The sequence below is a fragment of the Phyllostomus discolor genome, chromosome 3, assembly GCF_004126475.2.
Source record: "Phyllostomus discolor isolate MPI-MPIP mPhyDis1 chromosome 3, mPhyDis1.pri.v3, whole genome shotgun sequence".
NCBI classification, from domain to species: Eukaryota; Metazoa; Chordata; class Mammalia; order Chiroptera; family Phyllostomidae; genus Phyllostomus; species Phyllostomus discolor.
The window spans coordinates 119281236-119306008 of NC_040905.2; the positions used below are offsets into that span (position 1 = coordinate 119281236).

Here is a 24773-nt window from a genome sequence, read left to right on the forward strand (position 1 = left end):
ATACCCTAGCTGCCTGGCTGTCTGAGGGTCAGCTCTGAAGTGTGTTCTCCACAGAGTCTGAGGGTCCCCCATTGGGATTGTGTTCCAATGTTCACAGCGGTAACCTGTCAGTGGACACATTCTTTATTGGCTTTTCTTACTTCCCAACCCCTTCACAGTCCTTATTGGTATCACCTCCCTGGTAAAGTCCTTGCACTCCAATTCTCATTTTGGGGTCTGCTTTTTAAGGCACTCCTTAAACGTAGTTCATTATATTCCCCGTCTCAGGCACAAACCCAACTGCCGTAGTCAGACCTCCAAGTCTGGTCAGTTCCTGATGAAAGGCAGGGGGAGGTACAGCTATATTCAGCAACCCCTTCCCTTCTTGTATCTAGCCCTGTGCTGAGCAATAGAACGCCAGAGATAAATTGGATCATTTCCAGCTCTTGGGGAGGCTCTAGCCTTTTTGGGAAACAGGCCTGGACCCAGACAAGGGCCTGGAATTATGTGCTTGGAACTGCATCAGAAGAGTCAGAGAAGTCTTTCCTAAAGAGGTAACATGAACTGGGTACTGAAGACTGAGTAGGAGTTGACCATTTGGGAGGCAGGGAGGCCTCTAAGCAGAAGGTACAACTTATGCAACAGTTTGGGTGCATAAAAACACAGGCTGGGCGGAACAAAGGAATAGAAAGGAAATAGAAGGAAACTCTAGATTTGGTATGGGAGCAAGGGAAAGGCTGGGCAGGAACTGGAGCATGGCAGGCCTTGAACATCAAGCTGAGGAGCTTTTGCTTCCTCCTGAGTGTGATGGGGAACTATGGAGTGTTTCTGAGCAGGGGTGTGATAATGTCAGGTTAGTGTTGGAAGGTGATCCCCTCTGGATTAGTCAGAACCAGGGGACTGGCTCAGCCAGGCTCCCTTGGTCAAGGCTGAAAAGTAGGCAGTTTTAGGGGATGGAGTGATTTTGAGCCTTAGGCCCTGGGGAAAGGGTGGGGGATAAGGCCCAGGAAGGAGTGTTCCTGAACTTGAAAGGGCCCACCTCCCCAAGACCAGTCTTCAGCCTTGATGTGACCTGATTCAGTTAAACAAAGCCAGGGAGAGGGGACAAGGCCTGGGTGATTTGTCAGCTCACTGCACCTGAGGTAACCATTAATCTCTCCCCTGGGAGAATCCAAGGGCTGGTCCCTTGAGAGGCAGATGTTGGCCAGAATGGAGGAGCACACAGAGGCAGGCTTGCCACCAGAGGTGGGGGAGCAGAGGGCCTTAATTGACAACCCTGCTGACATCCTGGTCATTGCTGCCTATTTCCTGCTGGTCATTGGTGTTGGCTTGTGGGTGAGAAGTTGAGGGGTGCTGCTGGGGGCCAGGTTTCTGGTGCATAGGGGGAAGTCTCAGGGAGACCTCAGGTAGCAACAGGGGCAGGATGCCTCGATCTTTGAGGGAGAAACCAGGGGCTGGGGAAGAGGGAGCAAGTAAGTCTCTCCACTGTCCTCTACCCTCACAGGTAAGTCTTTTGATAGCCTCAGGGAGGCTTAACCAACACTCATTCTTTGTCTTTTCCCTTTTGGATTGGGCTAGTCTTTTCCTCAGCAACAGCATTTTGAATGACTCCTCTCTTCCCCTGTCTATATTATGGCTGACCAGAGCCCATAGGCCCCCAGAGAAGTCAGGCAAAATCTAGCCACACTCAGGCTTGGGTAGTTGGACACCAGATTAGGGCATGGGTGGCTCTTGGTGCCTGGGAAGGGGTTGTGGGGGTGGGTTGTGAACCGTCAGGGGAACCGAGCACTGGTTAATCTTCAGCCTGAAACAAGGCTGAGGAATGTGTTGAGGAGGCTAATGAGGTCCAGAGATATGCCCTGAGCCCAGGTTTCTTCAACTCCTGTCTCCCAGTCCATGTGCAGAACCAACAGAGGCACCGTGGGCGGCTACTTCCTGGCAGGACGAAGCATGGTGTGGTGGCCGGTGAGACAGGCTGGGCTGTGAAGTGGGAGGGGGCCCAGAGAAGCAGCCTGGCTCACTCATACCTCTGGTCACCCAGGTTGGGGCCTCTCTCTTCGCCAGCAACATCGGCAGTGGCCACTTTGTGGGCCTTGCGGGGACGGGTGCTGCAAGCGGCTTGGCTGTGGCTGGATTTGAGTGGAACGTGAGGCCCCCTTTTTGCCAATAACCCTCACCCCCAGTGGGAACCTTTGGAAGGGTAATGCCTAAGTAGGCTCCAGGCAGAGAGAATGTGAGGCTAGATTGTGGGGTGGGGTTGGGCTTCATGAGGGTCACATGTCCAGCATGGAGGCAGAGGGATGTAGGAACTGACCACTTCCAGGGTAAGGACATGTCCTGCTCCTGACTTGCTGTTTGAGCCTGGACCAGCCACTACTTTCTGTGGCCTTGATTTACTCCTATATGAAGTGGGATGAACAGCCTCAAAGATAGTGAAGTGCTTGTTCTTATGCCCTCTGAAGTTGTGGCCCAATGAAGATCTCTGGGCCAAATTAAAGCCCCTTGCAGAAGTGGGAGGGAGACAAAGCTCTGGGACTGAGACTTACCTTGGAAAATTGGAGAAATAAGGACTTCGAGCTCAGAGCTTTCTGGAGGAGGCCTCCAAACTGAGTCTTGGTGGTTTCTTGAATGGAGAGTGGAAGCAGCCCTTCCTGGCAGAGGCTGGAGTCAGGCTGAGGGGTCTGTGCTTGGACTCACGTACCTGAGGGTAGGGGTTAGGGACCATCTTGGGAAGGACTGGCAAGGGTTCATGGCCTGGAAAGGCAAGGAGGACTCTAGTTAAGGGCTCAAGGTGTCAAGATCATGTTCCTTAATGCCCAGGGCTTAGAGATATCGTCTGTATTTTTACCCTCTGGGCCCCAATGTGGACTTTAGAACAGCACGTTCATGGAGAGAAGGTCTCTCATACTCTAGCGGGGGGGTGAGGGGGGGCTGGGGAACAGGGATGTGCTCAGGGCAGGATCTCGGGGAGTCACTCTCAGCTGTTGCACTCTGCCCACAGGCGCTGTTTGTGGTGCTGCTACTTGGCTGGCTCTTTGCGCCGGTGTATCTGACCGCTGGAGTCATTACGATGCCACAGTACCTACGCAAGCGCTTTGGTGGCCACCGTATTCGCCTCTACCTGTCCATGCTATCGCTTTTTCTGTACATCTTCACCAAGATTTCGGTGCGCATGTGTGGCGGGTGGAACCAGGCCCTGAAAGGGCGGGATCACTGGGTCAAGGTCTTTAGAAAGCCTTGGAGGGGGCGGGTCCAAGGAGAAATGGATGTAAGATCCTGATGGAGGCAGGGCCTGGAAGGCATGGATTTCTGGAGCCATGGCCACAGTGGGTGGGTCCTGCGAAGACCAGGCCATAGAAAAATGAGGGAACCTTTGAGGCATGGCCACCATAGGATTGTGGTCTGGGCAGGAAATGAACCTGGGGCCCTGCCCTGGCCCTTGGGTCCTGACTTGCGTGCTCTCTGCTTACCCCAAGGTGGACATGTTCTCCGGGGCAGTATTCATTCAACAGGCTCTGGGCTGGAACATCTATGCCTCCGTCATTGCGCTCCTGGGCATCACCATGGTCTACACTGTGACAGGTGGCTGTGGCAGGGGCTTGGGGAAGGGAGTAGGCTTGGGAGATGTGATAAGAGCGTCACTCGGCCAAATGCTGCTCACCAAGCCCTGCCTTCCGTTTCCTGAGTGCATGAGGCTGGAAATGGGCCATCGTTTTGGAAATTTGTTCTCCAGGAAGGTGCACCTTTTCCATATTAAAACGACAGCGTCTGTACTAGGAACAGCCTGTCTGGGCTGTCCCCACTGACCCAGGACCATTGCAGGAGGGTTGGCAGCACTGATGTACACCGATACCGTGCAGACCTTCGTTATTCTCGGGGGGGCCTTCATCCTCATGGGTTACGGTATGTCCCTCGGGGGGAGGGGCATGGAGGTCACGTGTTACAGGGCTTTCACTCTGGGAGCTGGGACATCCCGTCTCAGGCATGTGGGCCATGCCTGAGGAGGGTCTTGGCAGGGTGCCAGGTCCCCTGATGGTCTTGCCCACACAGCTTTCCACGAGGTGGGAGGGTATTCGGGGCTTTTCGACAAATACTTGGGGGCAATGACGTCGCTGACGGTGTCCGAGGATCCGGCGGTGGGCAACATCTCCAGCTCCTGCTACCAACCTCGGCCTGACTCCTACCATCTGCTCCGGGACCCTGTCACGGGGGACCTACCATGGCCCGCTCTGCTCCTGGGACTTACCATCGTCTCTGGCTGGTACTGGTGCAGTGACCAGGTGCGGAGTCAGGCTCTAGCAGAACCAGAACTACAGTGCGCACTTGGGGGCGGGGCCCACGGATCTGAGATGGGTGGAGCCTGCAACCCTGTTAGAGCTGGGTCAAGGCGTGGACTGACAGGGCAAGGACCCTGGTTGGGTGGAGCTAAACTCCAGGAAGCTGGATCCAACTGGCCAAGGCTGTATATGGAGCATGATTGCTGCAGCTCTGAGCCAGGCAGGAGCAAATTGAGGCAAGGCCTGAGCGATAGGAGTAGCTGGGAGTGGCCACAGGTAGTTGAACGCTCCTGGTCACAGGTCATCGTGCAGCGCTGCCTGGCGGGGAAGAACTTGACCCACATCAAGGCGGGTTGCATCCTGTGCGGCTACCTGAAGCTGATGCCCATGTTCCTCATGGTCATGCCGGGCATGATCAGCCGCATCCTTTACCCAGGTAACATATGCACCCTGACCTGACCAAGGGTACTGTACCGCATCCAGACCCTTTCTTGTGTAAGGATCCGGGTGCCTGCTTTCCATATCCATTGCAGTCTTAAGATTTGGGAATTCGGTCATCCAGTCCCACCTCCTTTCAGGAATTCCACCTCACCTCCATTAGAATTCTCAGCCCCCACTTCAGGGATCCAAGTTCCCGGACGCATCCTAGCTGTGTCCTGCCCTTTCCCCCAGATGAAGTGGCATGTGTGGTGCCTGAGGTGTGTAAGCGCGTATGCGGCACTGAGGTGGGCTGCTCCAACATCGCCTACCCGCGGCTCGTCGTGAAACTCATGCCCAATGGTGAGGGCAAGCACCCAGGTTGCCCCCTGCCCACACTCCCAAGACTGCCACCAGAAGGAATCACCTATCGCCAAGTCCGCACCCTCACTGCTCCCATTGGCCCATAGGTCTGCGTGGACTCATGTTGGCGGTCATGCTGGCTGCGCTGATGTCCTCGCTGGCCTCAATCTTTAACAGCAGCAGCACACTTTTCACCATGGATATCTACACGCGCCTGCGGCCTCGTGCAGGGGACCGCGAGTTGCTGTTAGTAGGACGGTGAGACTGGAGTCCCCACCCCCAACCTCCTAACCCACGAGTCAGCCCGGGAGGGGGACAGGAAGCACTGGTAGGGCTAGGGAAAGAATGGGGTCGTGGGTGAAGTCTGATGGCTGCTCACCGCAGGCTCTGGGTGGTGTTCATCGTGGCAGTGTCGGTGGCCTGGCTGCCTGTGGTGCAGGCAGCACAAGGCGGGCAGCTCTTCGACTATATGCAGGCAGTCTCCAGCTACCTGGCGCCACCTGTGTCCGCGGTCTTCGTGCTGGCGCTCTTTGTACCCCGCGTCAATGAGAAAGTGAGCATGTGTGTACATTGTTTGCTTGGTGCAGGGCTTGGGTATCAGAAGTGGCTGATGCTCTCTATCCCACAGGGTGCCTTCTGGGGGCTGATTGGGGGCCTGCTGATGGGTCTGGCGCGCCTTATTCCGGAGTTTTCCTTTGGCTCTGGCAGCTGCGTTCAACCCTCCATGTGCCCAGCTCTCCTCTGTGGGGTGCATTACCTCTACTTTGCCATCGTGCTCTTTGTCTGCTCTGGCCTCCTCACTCTTGTAGTCTCACTGTGCACAGCACCCATCCCGCGCAAGCACGTAAGTGGCAGCCTCTGGACAGGCAGCAAACAGGTACCATGTTTGCCAGTTTGTTTCCAGGTACACCAGTGGAGAGGTCCTGATTTTCTGTTAAGGACTATTGAGGGCAGGCTGGGGGTCCAGTTTGAAGCTGCATTTGCAAAGCAAGCACAATGTTTTTTTTATTTAGTGACATTTATTTAGGTGGTTTGGGGGAGGTAGCTTGAAAAAAGTTTGTAGGGGGAAGTGATAAAGCCCCCTACGTCCTTGGCATGACCTTTGGGACTCAAAACACAGGAAATGATTGGTGGCTGAGAGGGACACAAAGGGGCTTGGTCTTGTTCTGCTGCAGGGCAAGTGCCTAGAGGCAGGGCTGACTGGGTGTGGGGGTGGGGGACTGGATGAAAGAACCAGGCTCTGAAGGATGGGCTCGGGCCTCCACAGGTGAAGTGGGGGGGAAAGGCAACAGGAGGAAATATGAGCAAATATCCACATGAAGGAACACTGTTAGCAGGACTGTAAGACTGGAGTCTAAAGTACTACAATCTTAGGTGCAGACAGGAGACCTGGGGTGATAAAGCAGGGCCAAGAGCTTTAAACACCCAGCTGAGGAGCTTGGGTTTAGCCTGAGAGCAAAAGGCAGCCATACATCATGTTTGAGCTGAGCCTGGGCTAGGTGTGCAGGCTGGACAGAGAGGCTAGGAAGTGCCAGTGTGGATGAGACACGAGGGTGTGGGGTTGGGGGTATAGAACTCCCACTCAGTCCCTGCTCCCACCTTTCCCCAGCTCCACCGTCTGGTTTTCAGTCTCCGGCACAGCAAGGAGGAGCGGGAGGACCTGGATGCCGATGAGGAGGAAGATCCAGCCTCAACTCCTGTACAGAATGGGCATGCTGAGCATGCAGTAGAGATGGAGGGTAAGGCACTACCCCAGGAGGTGGGACTATGGAGCTGGGGGAGCCAAGTTCGCTCAAACTAACTGTAGGGCTTCAATTTTCCCCAGAGTCCCAATCCCCAGCACCAGGCCTGTTTCGCCAATGCCTGCTCTGGTTCTGTGGAATGAGCAGGGGTGGGGCAGGTAGTTCCCCACCCCCGACGCAGGAGGAGGTAGCTGCAGCAACCAGGCAGCTGGAGGACATCAGTGAGGACCCAAGATGGGCTCGTGTGGTCAACTTCAATGCCCTGCTCATGATGGCCGTGGCCACGTTCCTCTGGGGCTTTTACGCCTGAGGCCAACTGTGCTGGGACACCATGAACACAATGGCCAGGGCAGGAGGGAAGGAGGAAGGCCACAGTTCCCCTTCTAATTTGTCTTTGCCTGGAGCCCAATCCATCTGATTGGCAATTATATACTGAGGCCTTGGCCAACCAGCCACAGCTGGTCCCCACGCAAAAATAAAACTGCCTTTTTCCCATGCTCTGCTGTAGTCAAAGTATTCTTACTTCAGGCTTTTAACCTGGGATCTGGCCCTCCATGTGGGCTGCTCACAAGACCTTCTTTTCTGGAGACAAGAACCATGTAGCCCTCCACTCATCCACCTCTAGCTGGTGCTTCTCAGTCTTCCAGCCCACATCCTGCAGTCCTGGGGAGAGGTCATGGGGGTATCAGTACTACAGGGACTCCTGGACAAGAGTCGGCTTATCCTGGAGAGAGAGGTAAGGAGCGGCACAGGCTGGGTGGAGGCTTTATGCCCTGCTCAGGCTTCCCTTGCCTCTGCTGGGTGATCTCTGGCATAAAATGAGGCTAAAACCTCATCTGGTTACAGCAAGAATTCATTGAGCTACCACATGGTAAAGGGATGGAGTGGAATAGGTGCTAAATTAAAGATCAGCACCTGCATTTGTAAGCCTCCCCTCACTCCCAGTTCCTCAGTGCCAGCTGGGATTCATTACAGAGACTCAACACTGACAAAGCTTCAGGGAGCATCCAAACCTTTCCATTCTACAGACAGGGAAACTGAGGCCCAGACTTAAGCTCACAGAGAACCCAGGTCCACCACCTCCCAGGTGACGGGAGGTAGGTACAGCCCCTGGGGAGAAGGCCTCAGAGGCCAAGGAGCCCAAAGGATGTTACCTTTCAAGAACTTTGGGAATAGCTTGTCCAACACTTGGTGTGTCTCCTTGACGATGACCCAGCTCTCTTTCTTAGGACCTGGATGGGGGTGCAGAACCAGGAGTTCTTGGGTCCCCAGGCCGAACATCCTCTCTCCACCCCACCTGGAGTTATCAACAGTCTAGATTGTGAGGCTCTTACCTGCCCGTACTTGGTTCCTCAGTTCCTCCAGCTCTCTTGGGAGGGGCCCATCTTCCCGCAGGGCTCTAAGCACCAGCCCATGTGTGGCAGCCCTTAGGATGGTCTCAGGGCCTGCCATCTGGCTCAGAACAACCTGTACTCGGTCTGGAGACCCAGAGACAGACTGGTACCAGGGAGGGCCACTCCCCAGACACTCAACCCCATCACCTGCTTCATTCCTGTCTGTCTGCCCCTCAAGGCCCTTGCCTGGCATGGAAGGCCATCTCTCACCCTTTCCTTTCCCACTTCATCTCCCATTGCTCCCCAGTGCTCTGGCCAAACCAAAATGCCCAATTTCCAAATGCCACTTCACAGCAGCTCACCAAGGTGAGTTTATTTGCATGTCTGTAATGGCTAGTGAGAATAAGCACCTTTTAACATTTGACCAGCAGACCAGTAAACTTGAGTACTATTTTCCTCAAGAAGTGACTCTGGATGGGAGGGAAAGGTGGTCCCCCTGAGATAACTAAAGGTCATAAACTAATTTAAGTAAGTGTGTCACAATATACAAATTGCTTTTACATAACCACCTCATTTGATCCTCATAAAAACACTGCAGGTAATAAGGCAGGTATCATTAGCTACAACTTACAGAGGGGTAAAGTGAACTTTACGGCTCATGCAGCTCTAATTGGAATGTATCAAGTCTGAGTCTAGAGCTCCCTCCAGGACACCAGGTGAACTCCAAACTGTCCAGAGCTCGTCCAGGGCTTGTGGCCCTGGGGCTGGAGGAATGAGAGGTTGACCCCAGGTGGACGAGCCTAAGGCTGGGAGAACATGGCGCACTTACTTTGTGACTGGTCCCAGTGAAGGAGGTAAGGTTCTCGGTGTCCCTCAACCAATTGCTGCAGCTCAAAGACACTGAAGGAAAGAGTACAGTGGGGGAGGAGAAAGCAAAGACAGGAGTGAATAGCCACCTGTTAACTGTCATATTTCACCTGTCCTTCACCCACTTCCCATCTATCCCTTAGCCATTACCCATGTACTCCACAGCCACCTTCCCTTCTTTCCACATCTAGTCATCCATTTACCCCACCCACCCATTCTTCCTTCATCTAAAATATATATCCTTTATATTTTCTCTACATTACACACTCAGCTGCACTTAAGCACCCATAATGACTCCACATCTGTTCAGCGGAAATAAACAACCTAGAGCAGAGGTGAGCCTGGTCAAGGGAGGCCACTGTGTAATGGGAACAAGGTGCATGTGTGGGGCAGGGAGACCAGTAGTGACGAGTGGGAGATACTGGGCTACTTACCTGGAGATTAAGCAATGTAGGGGGACTCCCAAGGACAGAGACAGAGATGGCCAGAAACCTGTGGGAAGTTGGAGTCAGGAGTCCCAGGCAGAGGGACAGACTGAGAGACACAGGACTTGAAATCAAGGGGTTGGGTCACCTGTCCACAATGGCTCCATCTGATTGGCTGAAGTGGGGTCAAGTACCTCCCCCCTCTGAAGGAAGTGCTTCAGGACCAGCCAGAGCCGGCCTTCATTCAGGGTCTCTAGGACAAGGGCGTGGACTGCCTGGTAGTTGGCATAGATGTGGAGGGCAGTGAGGAGGAAGAAACAACCGAGGCTGAAGCTGGAATGAAAGGGTGAGGTGGTCAGCAGGGGCAGAGGCCCAGCTGGGCATCTCCATCCCACGCCTGCTCTCAGCTTACCTAGGGCAATCTGACACGAGGGGAAGCATCAGGAGGCTGACCAGGAGCCCTGCCAGGTTTACCAGCGTCTCCTGGAAGGTGGCAGAGGGGTTGGGAGTTGGAGCACTCCCCTGCAGGCCAGACTGAATAGCCTTGAGTGCCTTTCACAACGTTCCTCCCTGCCCCAGAACCACCCAGGTCTCACTACGCTGATGAGGGTGCCTACTAAATTTTTAACATTTTTAGTGAGTGTGCTGCCATTTAAAAAATACCAGCTGCTTCTCTGTCCAGGCAGATGCAGTGCCCTTGAAAACATTTTCTTTGTTTGGCAAGAGTCACCTGAGTAGCCCTATGTTTAGGCAAGGAAATGTTCAGAGAATGGGGAAGTATTGGGTTTTTTTTTTTTTGGTGGTTAAAAAAGGCTGAATTCCCCCTAGTAACTGCTGGGTATGCAATTACCAGCAGACACTTTTACAAAGGGGTCAAGTTATGGCCTAGGAAGAAAGGCACAAGATTTAAAATTGCTCTGATGGCCTGAGGTGGCCTGACTGAGCTCACCCTAGGAGAAAGGACCCCAGGCTGCCTGCCCCCAATTTATCATGAGGGAGGAGGAATGTGGATTGGTGCCCCTGACTACTGGGGTCTTCAGGAGAGTTGGTCCTGGCACAGAGGGAACCTTAAGCTGGAGAGCTTTTCTTACCCAGCCATCCGGATGAGGAGGTGAGCTGGAAATAGAGGCTGTGGGTGCAATAGTAAACTGGGACCTTGGAAACCTTGGGAGCTCAGGTGCAGAGGGACTGCCTCTTCCCTAGTGGGAGCAGTTTGTCTTGCAGCAACATCAGCAGAAATCAAGGACCTGCTGCAGGACTGAACATGTCCCAGGTTTGCCCCTGTGGTGTGGTTACTGCTTTCTGTGGATTGAGGAAGCCCTTGGAGCCTTGGAAAGTACAGCTTGGGGATGGGGGAGGGCTGAGGGCTTGGGGAAAGAGCAGATGAGAGATGGTAGGAACAATGCTGGGAGATCCTAAAGATCAAGGCTTGGGTTATACTTTAGTCTTCTTCCCTAACAATCTATAGGAGAGATCATGGGAAGAACTAGTCCAACCAGTTCCTGAGGGAAGGGATGTGTCCAAGGGGACCCAGGGAAACTGAATCACTCTATGCCTCACTTCATTGTTGGCAGAATGACAACAGTGAATAGCACCTGACAAGAGCACTATAGGAACTTAGGAGTTCATACAAATGAAATACATGGCTAATGCTCAACAAATACAGGGTTGGTGTGAGAGATAATGATGCAATGCACATAAGCACTTAGCACATGGGGTTATGGGGGATCCAATACCTGTAGGGTTCAGCCTGTAGGGGAGATGACGCTTCTACTCTGAGCTCCCTTGGTCAGGGGAGTGGCTGGGTCAGAAGGCCTGCTAAACTGCTGAGTGGATACCTCTGGCCAGTCAGTGACCCCAGCACCTCACAAGCCCAGCACTTTTTGACTTGCTGAGTGCTCTAACATGTGGGGCCTCACATGATCAGAACATTCCCCTCCCAGAGCAGGGCTGTGGCCCAGAGAGGGCGAGGGCTAGGGCTCGGGCTCATTCTTGGCCGCTTGGGCAGTGGGTAAAGGCTAAGAAGATCAGCTTGGACTTACTGCCACCAGAGCCCGTGCCCTCACACCTGATTACTTAACCTGAAAGTCAGAGCAGGGAGCACCCGCATTTTTCTGCATGTCTCCCACCTCTCCCCTGAGGAGCACTCAGCTGCTTCTGCCCACACTCCCAAATTGTGAGCAAGCCTGACAAGCCTACCCACCCCATGCTCCCTTGCACCATCTCCCCCAGTTCTGCTGCTTACCTGGCTGCTATCCTTGGCTGACACATCGGCCATGTTGTTTCTCCGGGCCTGGTGCATGGTCAGTGCAGCCCGAGTGGCCCCACCAGCCACACTCACAACGCACTGGGTGGGGAAAGGGAGGAGTGAAGGTGAGAGTGGCCATGAGCTCAGATATGGGTGAGCAGAGTAAATGGCTCAACACAGCTGGAGAAAAATGAGGCCTCAGGCAACCCTGCAGCAAAACCCTGCATGCTGTCCTTGGTGCTGGTTCTCACTCTGCACTTCTGTTCCACCCACCTCCTGTCTAATTCCAGGAGAAAACTCAAGTTCTGCCTGCCACACCACTCTGTGGACCCGGCTCCAAGGATACTCAATTTCTTTCCCCAAGGTGGAGGCCCGAAGACCATTCTTAGCCCAGAACTCCCTGCCTTCCAACTTCTACGTTGACTGCACCCTCCCTCTTGCTGAGCTCCCAGGCTCAGTCTGGTTTCGAAGTTTATGCTTGCACTCTGCTTGCCACAACTAACACTCCACTCTCTTCCTGCCCCAATCAAGGCAGATCTAAGTCTTCCAGGCCATTTCAAAACCCACAAAGGTGATCCTGACCTCCAAACTCTCCCACAGAGGTTTGGATCTCTCCCTCTGCGATCTAAAGCTTATTGACGGGAGTCACTGATCACCTTCATTCATCTGATATTTATCAAACTTTTTATAGATGTCAGGCACAGATTTAAGTAATATAATACAGGCTCAACCCCTGCCCTCAGGAAGCTTATAAATCAATAGATGATAAAAAACAAACAAGCTGTTATGTAGACAGAGGAAACAGTTTGCTCAAAGGTAAGAAGAACGTGGTACCAATGAGCAGGAATGACCGGGGGCCTGGTCACTTGGAATCTTGCAAGCCTTATTAAACTCTGTCCCAAGAGCAACGGGGCAGGGAGGTGACCTGATTTGACTTCCACTCTTAAGAGGACTACTGAGCCGCTCTGAGGATCAGAGAGGGTGAGAATGGGGGCGGAGACTACTGGGGAAGCAGCTGTGTTTTCAGTAGTGAGGAAACACCAGGTGACATGGAGATGGACGAGTGACTAGATTGGAGAGATTCAGGAGGGAAAATAACAACTAAATTGAGATTTAGCTGAGGGTGACAGGTGAGGGGGCAGGAAAAGGCATGGATGACAACCAGGCTTTTGGTTAGTGTGCCTGGGGGACCAGGAGGTGCTGGGCACTGAGACCAGAACTCCAGAGGGTTGGGGGAGAGGCGTGAGGTGGAGTAAGTTCATGGCCCTGTTCTATTTCCTTATATGAAGAGACTGAGGCCCAAAAGGTGTAGTGCAGAATTTGAAACATGGCAGGGGTCTCAATCCTTGGTTCACAGTAGTGATTTTTTATGGGGTTTCTTGGCCTGGAGGGTGAGCGGATGCTCACAGCATTAGTGCATGGGCCAGGAGGCCACATGTCCTTCACCACAAAGAACTGGTGCATATGAATGTCAGTAGTGCCCTGAGGAGAAACAGATACATGGGCCTTTGAGATGGGTCTGACATGTCTTAAGAGTCTTCAGTCTGCACAAGGTCCTTAACCCTGTGGTTAAGACATGCTGTACTCTTCACCGAACCTTGCTAGGCTTCAGTTTACTCACCTGGATGAAACCAGCCTGAAGGAACCATGAGGGTGAGCAGCCTGACAGAGATGAAGAGCTTGCATCTACCCCACTTGCCCCTGTAGCCTCACCATCCAGTTTATGCTCTGTCTTGCTACTGGACCTTGACCCACACTGTTCTTTCTGCTCAGAACACCCACCCTGCACTTTAAACTCATTCTTCAGGACCCATCCCCAGGAGAGGACCTGCTCCATCCCCTCACCAACCAGATTACATGCTGAACCCTCCTGTCCATACACTTCTCACCTGGAATATCTGGAGCTATAATTCTATACATATTTGTTTAATTTTGTGTTGCTTTCTTTCAAAGATGGGAGGGCCCATAATCCATGCCAAACATGCATTAGGCACTCAAAAATATTTTATTGAAAGAAAAATAGCCAGGGAGCTGGTCCCAAGATGTTGGCACTGGAGCACTCCTCTACCTCTCAGCTCAGAGCTCCCTCACCAGCACTGTGGCTCTACACACTTCCTGCAACTGCCTGAGTCACCAGAGGATGTCTAGCTGAAGAAGGACCAGAAGGTATGGTTGGGTATGAGTAGAAACATTTGAAAGTTTTCACTCTTCTAGAGGTGTGTTGCACACAGGGTCCAGGCTGGCCTCCCCTGTGTGCCCCAAGCGAGTTCCCACACAGCAACACTAAGGAGGGTATCTCGGGTGTAGGGGTGCCCCAGAGGTGTAGGTACCTTGGCCAGGTTGCTGATGCAGATGGTCACAGTAAAACAGACTGGGTATATGGGAGCCATAATCTCCAGGAACATGGCTACATCATTGAGGATGTCAGCAAAAAGTCTGGGGGAAGGGATCAGAGGTCAGAGGCAAGAGATGTTTGTAACAGAAGACTCCCCTCCCTTCACTCCCAGCTCCTCACCTCCACTGCTTGGCATTACAGTCCAGTTTGCTCCTATTGGGGAGGAAAGGTCAGTTAGCAATTTGGATTTAAGACAAAAACACATCCTGTGGGCAGTGCTGGCCATCCTTAGGCCATAGTAGGGTCTGAAGGGCTCAGGAAAAACCACACCCCAGCCAGACATCTGTCCCAACACCCTGTCACTGCTGCCTGAAATGCCACCATTAGCTGGGACGACTTTGGTGGTCACTTAGTGCTTCCCCCTAACTAATCAACAACATGCCAAGGAATAAAACTGTCTTATGGCTGTGCCCACTCTCCGGCCCTCTGCTGAGAGAGGCTATCTTGGGTTCCTCTGCCTTCTCCCCCTCCTCCTCCTGCTTTGAGGGTACGCAGCAAGAAGTCCACATATTTTGGACTGGTAAAAACTACATTATATAACCCCCTGCATTTTCCAGGATAATCAGCCCAGAGAAGGGATACGACTCCCCTCAGATCACAGGGCGAGTGGGGAAATAGGCCAGGAGGAAGAGCCTGGGTATATGGGAGCCATGGGCCTGGTCTAGGACTCTGCCTTCCAAAGCACCTGATACCACAGAAAGAGTACAGGCTTCAGGTGCAAATCCTACCTCACTAGTTACAAGCTGTGTGACATGGATAACTTTCCTCTTTAGGTTTGCTTCACATCTGTAAAATGTACACATGCAATCCTACTCTAAAATCTTTTACAAGAATTAGAGATGATATATAAAGTTTTGGAGGCACAGTTAGAGTTGTTAATAGCAGCTAGTGTTTACTGAGCACATATTATGTGCCATACAATGCACTAAGCACTTAGTATAAACTATCTCACTGGACCTCACAATCACAATCAACAGAAGACACTCGATCACTCCTGAGGCTGCCCAGCACTGACTCGAGGAGGAAACAGGCAGCACAAGACCCTCAATCCCTTCTAGAGAAGTGGTGACACTGATCCCATGTGAGGCAGGGATCCTGATGACTTGCTCAAGCCCACTCCCCACTCAGCTTGGCAAAGTCCAACTAAGTGTCCGAACCTCCACCGTGGCCTCTGGAGTACCGTCATTCCTTTTGGGCTATGCACTGTTCAGGTCCGTCTTCTCTTCCAATAAGCAAACAAAGGTAACTCAGAGCCTTGTGAAAAGTCAGTGCCTTTTGAAGGCAAATCTGATCACAGCAATGGCTATGTGGATTCACTGCTAGGTGACCCTGGGTGAGCCACCTGTACTGAGTACTCTAACTAAAGACTCCTTAGCTCTAATGATATAATTGCTAAATCTCTTCTATCTTGAAAACTGGTAGGAGAGAGAAGCTGAAAAATACAGTCAGTGTTGAGATAGACATAACTACTGTCTAGGGAGAGTGGCCAGAAGCCTCTGAGCTGGAAGACAGACTCACCCCTTCCACCAGGCAAAGATGATGCGGCCCAGCATGCCCGTTGAATCTGGGGAGAGACGCATTGGTGAGGAATGAGGAAGAGCCCTGGGCCCTGGCAGACCCTAGCACTGAAATGGCTGTTTGGCTTCAGGTCACCATCCATGGGAGCTGTCTGGCACAGTAAGTTCTAGACAGATGTAGCTGTATGAAGCTATATGACAGGTCAGCAGTGCCTGGATTTAGTAGTTCCTCAGCTCAATATGCGCCCAACAGAGCTATGTACCCATGCACACCAAGAGACACGGACCAGAAATAATCTTTGTAGCACTGTTCGTAACAGCAAACACTGGGAAAAATGCAAATGCTCATCAACAGAAGCACAAGATAAATTCTGGTACATTCACTCAGTGGCATGTCAAGCCGCTGTGAAAAGTCAATGGACCACTCGCATCAACATGGATGAATTCAAGTAAAACTTCACACGAAAAAGTTGTAAAGACTATATACAGCACAGCATACTTTTCATGAGCTCTAAAATAAACTGAACAATAAAGTGTTTAAACCACCAAAGAAGCAGGAAAATCTCATGTGAAAGTTCAGATATTCTGGCTCTTAGGTTGGGCAGTAGGTTCACAGGTGGTCATCAGAATACAAATAAATAAAAAGGACCTGAACTGCAGGTGGTGACAGAGAGCTGGGGTGTGGGCCACAGGAAGCAGCCTCCTCAGGCTAGGGGGAGCGAAAGAAGTCTCTAGAATCTGCCAGACCTTCATTGCACAATAAATGCTTACACTGGGTACCTGCTCTGTGCCGGGCACTGAGACATAGGGGATACCAGAGTGACCCAGAAAGTTATGGTTCCAGGCTCCAAATATGGTGTAAAAGCAAACTGCAATCACTATGAAAATCACTGATGTAGACCCAGAATCAGTTACCTGTCATCTGTGAGCTCCAATTCCTGTTTTTATAAATAAAGTTTGTTGTTGTTTTTTAAATTTTAATTGTTGTTCAAATACCATTTTCTGTCTTTTACTCCCATCCCATGTAAATAAAGTTTTATTGGAACACAGCTGTGCCCATTCATTTATACTGTCAAAAAAAAAAAAAAAAAGCAAAATGAGCCACTTTAAAATGAAGCCAGAGCTGCCACCCCAGAGGAACTGCTTGTACATCTCATGCCTCAAATCTTTGGCATGTTAAAACAGGGCAAAATAATCTTTGGACTGGGACTAAAGAAATCTTGTGCCTCGAAGAACTGTTTGCAAAGATAACAAGAAAGCAGATATTATGACTACACGACTGCAAATTAAAACCATTGTTCAGAACCAGCATCACTATGTTATCAGCACTAATAGAAATACCTTCCTTCTATTGATGTGACTGCTCCCCTGACCCTTCTTATACCTGCTGCATTTTTCTCCTAATTGAAACATTATTTGGGCTTCTGTCTGATGCTTTCTGAAGAGTTATTCTTTTTTAAAAAAACATTAAAAAATTAATCTAATGATTAATTTCTTCCACAATAGCAATTGCAGTAGGAATCCCAATAACTTTAGCTAACCAGCTGTTATGTTCTAAAGCTTCCCAATTCATATATACGTAGACATTTATAAACTATAGAGCTACACAATTTGTAACCAACCAAAAGATTCTGAAATGTTAGGAATAAAACTATGTTCTTTTTCAAAAAAAATTATTTATTAATTTTCAGAGAGAGGAGAACAGAGAAAGAAAGAAAAGGAGAGAAACATTGATAGGTTGCCTCTCGCCACCCACAAATGGGGACCTGGCTCGCAACCCAGGCACGAGCCCTGACGGGGAATCAAACCAGCAACCTTTCAGTTCACAGGCTAGCACTCAATCAACTGAAAGCCACAAAAGCCAAGGCAAAACTATATTCTAACTAGTTTCATTTAAACTTTCCTTTTTCCCTTAAATTTTTCTTTTTACATTCAGCTTTCCCAGTAATTTTTCACTAACTCCATTAAGCCCTGGATTTGAATATGGCCGAAGATAAAACAACAATATTGAGACGGGCATCAGTAAAATATAAGACATTTAAAGCTATCCTCTGAAAGATCATTTATTCACCCCAGGCAAACATGGAAAGTTAGAATCAAATCTTAGGTCCTTCACGGTTGACCTGTCAGATACATGGGAACATCCAAGGCTTGAGGCTGAAAGGTCTAAACACTAAAGGCGAACTATCACTAGTGGAATGTCCATCAGCTGAAGAAAGACCCTAGACATGCTCAGCAGTGTGTTCAACTTGCAGAGGATATGAAGTCCCAGCTGGAACAAATCAAGTTATCAAGGTTTTAGCCATAGTCAAAGGTAACAAAATGCTATCACTCCTGAAAAATAATAACCTGTAACTAACTTCCCAGCTTGACCTGCATTGCTCTTGCCATTATATGAACTTAGGTGAACAGTTCTGCAGTCTTAATTAGAAGGATAAGCCATTTTAATAGATTTTTCTGCAGACTAACTTCTTCTCAGCTAGAGACTGCAGTACATTCCACCTTGAGGCTGTCACAACCGAGAACATCACTGGACATGCAATCAGCAAACACCCAGGGACAAAGAAAGTACATAGTTGTGCCAAGTGTTTGGTGGACCTAATGTTGAATTATCTCGTAACTTCTCCATAAATCCCTTTATTTCCCACGAACAAATTTGGACCTACCACTTCTGTTCCTAAACAGAGGCTAACTTATGTGATGACTGTATGTGACTATTTTTCTACATTATAGTTCTATTCTGCTAAATTACTCTTAATAGTTTTTTAAATCTCTTCAAAAGATATTAATTTACTGAATAAAAAAACTTATTGTTTTGTTCAGGTAAAACAAAATTTTGATATATGTCAGGCAAGTGAAGTTAGACAAGTGGCATCCATTCATCTAATATTAATGTTGTAAAGACGGTCAACTAAACTTTCTTAGACGAGTTTCAATTATCCTAAAAATGGTAAATGATCTGTTGTGTGTGAATCTAAAGTATGTTCCTTATGAAATTATCTGAGCCAAAACAAAAATTTAAGCGGATGATTGTTAAATATGTTAATAGGTACACTGGGCAACAAATTAAAAATTGTTATTTAACATAGCTGCTTAGTTTATTAAATATAAAGGCCCAGTTAATCAACTCATTAGATTGATTAAGTCGACACTTGAACTGTAAGAGGACTTAAAAAGCAGTTGGTTTTTAGTAGTTCTCTGAAAACCACACACACTCACATAAACACATACATTGGTAGAGCACTCTGCACACAGGATTCCCCCCATAACCTTGCATAGCGCCCTGCTCCCAATCTGCAGTATTTTGAAACCTATATAAATTGGACATGACCAAATTAAAGATGTCTGATAAACTTATAAAGTTTTTGAAAACTTCAGTTGTGTTCCCAAGATCAATTCTAAACTATAAAAAAGGAAAATTTATATAAAATCAAAAGATTTAACAGACATCTTTTTTTACAAAAATCAAATTCCAACTTGTTTTGCTATTTTTTCAAATACAACTAAGGAAAAAGAGGTGACAGCAGTAATGTTTACATTTTTTTAAAAGATTTTATTTATTTTTAGGAGGGGAAAGGAAGGAGAAAGGGAAAGAGAGAAACATCAATGTGTGGCTACCTCTCATGTGTCCCCCACCAGGGACCAGGCCCGCAACCCAGACATGTGCCATGTCTGGGTATCGAACCAGTGACTCGCTGGTTCGCAGGCCAGCACTCAGTCCACTGAGCTATACCAGCCAGAACAGTAATGTTTACATTAAAAAAAATAACCATTAACTGAGTGGATTTGGGGTAGAAAAAATAACTGTAGAGTATTATTGAACTCTACAAATGTGCAGAATTCCAAAATGCACCAGCACTGAAAAACTGTCTTGCACTGAGGTTTTCCAAGAGGTACAGGTAAAATGAGCCTGCCAAGAAAACATTCCGTCTGTAATAACAGCTTGCTGTCTTCAGTACAGGCCTTCCCAACATTAGTCATGTTACTCCTACAAAAAACCCTTAATGTGAAAGTTTTCAGTGGTGAAAGGTGGGGCTATAATTGATGATGTGAACTGAATCCATATGCGCACTGAGTTTCACTTCATTGTCAAGAATTTGAACAAGCTGTTGCATGGATAGAAGGTGACTAGATTCTAGCTCAGACTACACAGGTTCCTCATTCAAAGTTATCTCAAATGGACCTGTCAACATGGACTGGTTCTCAATCATGTTGCTCAAGGAGAAAACCATCCTACATCCACAGGCCTTACTTTCTTGGCCCCACCTCCAGATGCCAGGAGCCTTGCATGCCAAAGAAAGCAAAGGAATCCTTGACAACAATTATTAAGCCTACTAATACTAGTTTGAAGACTGACAGGAAAGGTGCTATGTGTCTATATATTGCTTGAGGGAGGTAATTCTCCCCTTTAATTCAGATGTCTGGGTACCATGGCTAATAACCTGCATGCACTCCTCAAACACCTGCCTGTAGCCTCAGGAAACACAAATCTGGAACTTGAGCAGCAGCTCTGTGGCAACTTGAAACACTGCATCTTTAATGTCTCACTGGGTACACTACTCAGGTTGGCCTCTAGACCAACACCAACACTGCCACAGGGAGCAATGGCAAAGGCCTCACATCAAAAGCGAGCCAGCCATGTCAGCCACACTCAGAGTCAGACTGCAGCCAGAGCAGGGGCGGTGAGCTGCCCCCCACCCTGCAGGTACAATCTGCCAAGAGCCAAGGTCCAGGAGGAGGCAGGAATCCCAAACAGTTATTCTTATTGATTTCAAATAAATGCTTGTTGCCTCTCACTTTGAAAAGTGTTTTACCTTTTGGTTAGCAACAGATTGTCTCTGGATGTTTTTGTGACACAATGGTAGGTTGCTGTGACGGAAACTATACAGCCTGCAAAGTGGGAAATATTTACCATCTGATCCTTTACAGAAAGTCTGCCTACCCCTTATTTAGACTACACCTTATACTGAGACTAACAGTCATTAAGTTCAGGAGGGGAATCACAAAAGGCCGTTGAGAACCAAACAAGTGGAAAGACCTCATACAGTGGGCACCGGAAAGCACAGACACAGCAAGAGAGGTCTCCAAATTGTTCAAGCTTAAGGGCATGGACCCTTAAGTGGGGGATGCAAGAAGGGAGGCTAGGTTGTGGAAAGGGGGTTGGGAGCTTCTTACAACACAGAAGGTGGTGATATGGTGATATGCACCAGCCTTCCCCATCCTCCACTGGAACCAGATGTACTCATGCTTTGCCGCAGCCTCCATCCATAGGCACTGAGGCCTTCTAACTAGATTACCCAATCCTGGACTTGAAGGAGACTGTGAAGCACTCTGGTGGACACCTAAAATATATATGCCGTTCAATTTTCACACAGTCCTGATTTTCAGAGGAATCATTCCCTTTCATAGACAAAGCTCGAAGGTAAGTAAATAAAATGGGACATTTTACCAAAAATCGGAATTTCCAGTTTTTCCAGAAGAAGCTGAAGACTCGGCACCACTGGACCTGCCTTCCCTTACTGCCATAACAGGCTGGGGCTGAGCAGTGGCAATTTCATCCAGAGGCACAGGTACAACACATCTCCCACCCAGCCTGCTGTACCTCTCTGTTTTTGTCTCCTGTCCCTGGAAGCCAAACCCGTCAGGCTGACTGTCGTGAAGGCATCCTCCCTTTATCACTCACCTTATCCTCTTCCCTTCAAGTACATTTCATTCTACACAAAACTTTCACTATTCATTTAATTCTTATATTGGATCAACTTAGTGGCTCTGAACATGGCAAGACTGCTTTTACTGGTTGAGAGACAACTCACTGGCCAGACTCTTATTTTTCTTCTTTTGACTGTGTGCTCATAACCACACAGGTGTGTGCCCGTACACAAGGGTCACTGGCAGAAGAGGGACTACTCTGCCCTTCATCAGAGGCAGTCTGCAAGGCCCCTACCAGAATCTGGAGGTCGGGTCTAGAACGCAGTAATGACATATATCCTCCCTGTTACCTAAAATTCAACATTGTCCATGAGACTAGGAAACTTAATTTCTACCTACTTGTCTCTGCCTCATTTACAATTACTTGAGCTGTAAGATCTAGAAACTTTTGAGTTCTAGTAAGGGATAAGCTGTCCACAAATTGTACTTAGTTCCACTCTAAAATCCTAACTGGCAAAGAGTATGGTGTTAAGAGTGAGACACAGGAATCAGTCAGTTTGGGTCCAAATCCTGGCCCTATGTTATCTTAGGCAAGTCACTGAATCTTGCTGTGCCTCGGCTTTCCCCTCTGAAAAATGTATGAACAATGGCTCCCATCCAATATGGCTGCTGCAGACACCAAGTTCCATATTATGCAAATGTGCAAAATGCCTCGCACACAGTAGACTGTCAAAATCTTAGCTGCTAGTAGCATTACTACTGTTAGGCATAACAACTGATATCCCGTTCCATTAAGAGATCTGTAACGGAAAATGACCACATCAAAAAATTCCAAGGGAGTTTCTTATATAAAGCTCATATACAAATTTCCTGTGTTTGATGGAAATGAATTTGTAAAATTCTTTCTAATTAAGAAGGCTTTTTATATCAACAACAGGCTCTAAACTAAATGGATACTTTTTCATATTTTAAAGTGGTCTTATTTTTTTAAATTAATCTAAAGACATATGTAGGCAGCATACTGGTGATAAGACTAGGGTGCTTAGAAATGACATGAAAATATCAACCACAGGCTCCTACTGCACTCCAGACACTTAGCGAACAGGAGAGCAATGGAAAAGATCCAAGTTAAGCAGTTCAGTGCTACGAAAATGTACTCTGAACTACACCTCCTGGGTTCAAATCCATGCCCTTTAACTATGACAGTTATGATCCTGGGCAAGTTACATTTCTGTGCCTCAGATTCCTCATCTATAAAATGAAGGTAATGACAACACTTATCTCAGAGCCACTGTGAAGACTGGGTCAACACATTTAAAGGTTGGCATATAATGAGCATGGCTTGTGCAAGCTGCAGATCACTATCATTTCTCCACTGACACACAGCACTGTGAGGGAGCTCCTTCCCAGAGGTAACTCACGTTTGCTCAGTCCGATGGTAAGGATGTTAAGCAGGAGCCTCCTGATTCTCCAAAGATCCAGTGAGGCTCATCAGAGGTGTGGCCAGGCTGATGCTAGGAGCAGAGCAAGCCTGACTTTGGCCTAATTAAAACCTCAGTAGGAACAGCAGTGAAATACAAAGAACAGTGGAGAGAGCCATGGGTTCTGATGTGCTCCCACACATGGAGTTTCCCTTTTCTTCTCTGTTTCAGTCTCTAGGTGGCATGGTACCAAACTGTATCTATTTTTTATTCGTAGTTTTTCAAAAAGCTGTACACATTCAACAAATGATTACTACAGTTACTTTTTATAATACCATATAGTATTACAGAATCTAAAATGCCATTCCTTCATTTTTTCTCAGAACCAACTACAATATTTTTTCTAGTACTAACCTATTTCCCACACCCTAGGCAGCTGGCAGGTTTATTTACTTATGCAGTCCTCCACAAAGAGCCCAGGCGTAAAGGGGAAAGGCTGACTAAGTTAAGGATCTGGGCTCCTGATGATTTAGGGACTCTATGCGGCTGCAGGCTGGTGAGGGGTGGGGACCAGAGTATTCCAGCAGTGTGTGGCTACTCACTGAATAACGCCAATAAAATCTTTAAAACTTACTCCGCTTATTTTTTTTCTTTAGCAGGATACAAGGCACTATTCTAAGCACTAGGGAGATCTGGCTCCCTGACCTAATCAGGTATAGGTCCATAATTTGACCGATCATAGCCCAGAGGCCAGAACACTGGGAGAGCGGTAAAGGAGAGGCTGAGGTCCTTAGCCGAAGGAAAAAGAAGGGTCCAGAGATGGCAGGGCTGAGAGCAGCGATAGGTTAGGCTGTAGGGGCCCAGCTTACCTTTCACTATCCAGGTGGCCGTAGCAGCTGAAACAGAGGCTTTTGCATTTCCCACCCCTATGCCTAGCAAGACTGCGTGGGTGGCCAGAGAGCCCGAGAGGCTGGAGGCAAAGGCCTGGAGAAGAAAAGAAAAGGGGTGAGAAGTGGGCGCAGGGGCATGGAGGTCTAAGCTCTGATATTAGAGCTCCCTGGTGTGTGACCTGGCACTCGTCACAACTCCGTTCTGGGCCTCAGTCTGCAGTCCATAAACGGGGAGGGAGAGGTGGCCCTCACTGTTCGGCGTACCCCCGGCTGTATGCCGCCCTGCTGACCTGCACGGAATCCCAAAGCTGGTAGGGCAGGTAGTCTGGGCTGACGCTATCAGGAAAGCCCTGAGGCAGGAACACAGCCAGGAGGCGGGAGAGAGGTGGAAAGGCGGTCCCAGGAGCTCCCCCTCCGCCCCCATCTCGTCCTTCGGGGTTCACCGTACCAGCCCCGGAGACCCCCCACCAGCGCCACCCCCAGGTCTCCCACTGCAAACTTCCGTCGGCAGCGGCGCAGCAGCCCCGGGCCGCCTGCGAGCCGAACTGCTCGGAGCACAGCCGGTCCCCAAGACTGGCGTGGCCTGCCATCCCCGATCACTTCCGGCAGTCCGGCCGGACGGAAAACGTGGGCAACCTGTTGGGCTGGGCTACGGCGGCTGCAGAGGGGCAATCTTCCTTCGCGAAAGGGCGGTCGGCTTCTGCGTAGTCCTAGGGCAAGCCCGGGAGCTAAACTATTGCTGTGTGACCGCTGTGCGTCGGCTCGCTAATCCGCCGACACTCCAGAGCTGGTCTGGGCTCTTGTTTTTTCTAACATTTTGTAGCGGGGCTGCGGGAGCACTGGGGACTGTCTGGCCAGCTGACAGTCCCAGAACCTGCATTTCTGGGGCCCGCGACTTCCAGTTTTGGGGAGCATCAAAGAGAGTGTCTCTAGGGAAACTTGGCATTCCAGCGGTCACAGAATTTTTAGTTATGTGACTTGCAAGTTAGTGTCTCCTTCTGAGCTCCAGGTGCCTTCTTTGTTGTGAGGTCCATAGCTACATCTTACTTCTCCTTTATTCCAGGCAACTAACGCATAACAGTAGGTGCTTAAAAAAATACTTGTAAATGGACGAATGTATGATGAGAATTTGGGCCATATGCTCCCTGAGGAGGCCCTGTTCAACTTCCCTTTGGGTTTGTGTTTGTTTTTGTTTTTCTTCTGGGCGGCTCTGCAACTCCACTAGAAATCCTCTGCCCTTCAGCTGTCC

General features: G+C 49.3%; 2 protein-coding genes and 1 pseudogene across 9 annotated transcripts; 1 reads left to right on the plus strand and 2 right to left on the minus strand.

The window, feature by feature from the left end:
* Positions 1-465: 465 nt before the first annotated feature.
* SLC5A2 (solute carrier family 5 member 2) lies at positions 466-7278 on the plus strand. Of its 2 annotated transcripts, XM_028512211.2 has the most exons (14): positions 956-1314; positions 1873-1944; positions 2021-2125; positions 2981-3145; positions 3456-3561; positions 3802-3882; positions 4030-4259; positions 4557-4692; positions 4929-5036; positions 5144-5294; positions 5421-5589; positions 5665-5880; positions 6646-6775; positions 6862-7278. In XM_028512211.2, exons 1-14 carry the CDS (start codon positions 1177-1179, stop codon positions 7086-7088), a joined length of 2034 nt encoding a protein of 677 aa, XP_028368012.1. In that variant the 5' UTR covers positions 956-1176; the 3' UTR covers positions 7089-7278. The 2 variants fall into 2 exon arrangements, with proteins under 2 accessions (XP_035877238.1, XP_028368012.1); XM_036021345.1 differs by having other exon boundaries at positions 466-1314; positions 5421-5880; positions 6862-7276.
* On the minus strand, positions 6036-24163 carry RUSF1 (RUS family member 1). 7 transcript variants are annotated; one of them, XM_028512224.2, is made up of 14 exons: positions 23815-24163; positions 23504-23618; positions 15566-15611; positions 14168-14200; positions 13983-14088; positions 11650-11751; positions 9817-9887; positions 9553-9737; positions 9414-9471; positions 8942-9012; positions 8113-8256; positions 7933-8010; positions 7302-7441; positions 6036-6733 (listed from the first exon to the last, which is right to left on the minus strand). In XM_028512224.2, exons 1-13 carry the CDS (start codon positions 24112-24114, stop codon positions 7344-7346), a joined length of 1407 nt encoding a protein of 468 aa, XP_028368025.1. In that variant the 5' UTR covers positions 24115-24163; the 3' UTR covers positions 6036-6733; positions 7302-7343. The 7 variants fall into 7 exon arrangements, with proteins under 7 accessions (XP_028368025.1, XP_035877240.1, XP_035877241.1 ...); XM_036021347.1 differs by having other exon boundaries at positions 7933-8037; positions 23815-24159; XM_036021348.1 differs by having other exon boundaries at positions 6036-7441; positions 23815-24155.
* Positions 19328-20185, minus strand: LOC114503129 (annotated as a pseudogene).
* Positions 24164-24773: the final 610 nt, after the last annotated feature.

Excerpts from the sequence above, each read along its gene's own strand:
- SLC5A2 (XM_036021345.1), top strand. The coding sequence starts at position 1,177 with ATGTTGGCCAGAATGGAGGAGCACACAGAGGCAGGCTTGCCACCAGAG. Across the intron at positions 2,126-2,980 it reads TGGCTGGATTTGAGTGGAAC|GCGCTGTTTGTGGTGCTGCT; the intron begins GTGAGGCCCCCT and ends CTCTGCCCACAG. Across the intron at positions 4,693-4,928 it reads CAGCCGCATCCTTTACCCAG|ATGAAGTGGCATGTGTGGTG; the intron begins GTAACATATGCA and ends CCTTTCCCCCAG.
- RUSF1 (XM_036021347.1), bottom strand. The coding sequence starts at position 24,114 with ATGGCAGGCCACGCCAGTCTTGGGGACCGGCTGTGCTCCGAGCAGTTC. Across the intron at positions 11,752-13,982 it reads GCATCAGCAACCTGGCCAAG|TGCGTTGTGAGTGTGGCTGG; the intron begins GTACCTACACCT and ends TTCCCCACCCAG. Across the intron at positions 7,442-7,932 it reads ATTCCCAAAGTTCTTGAAAG|GACTGCAGGATGTGGGCTGG; the intron begins GTAACATCCTTT and ends ACCTCTCCCCAG.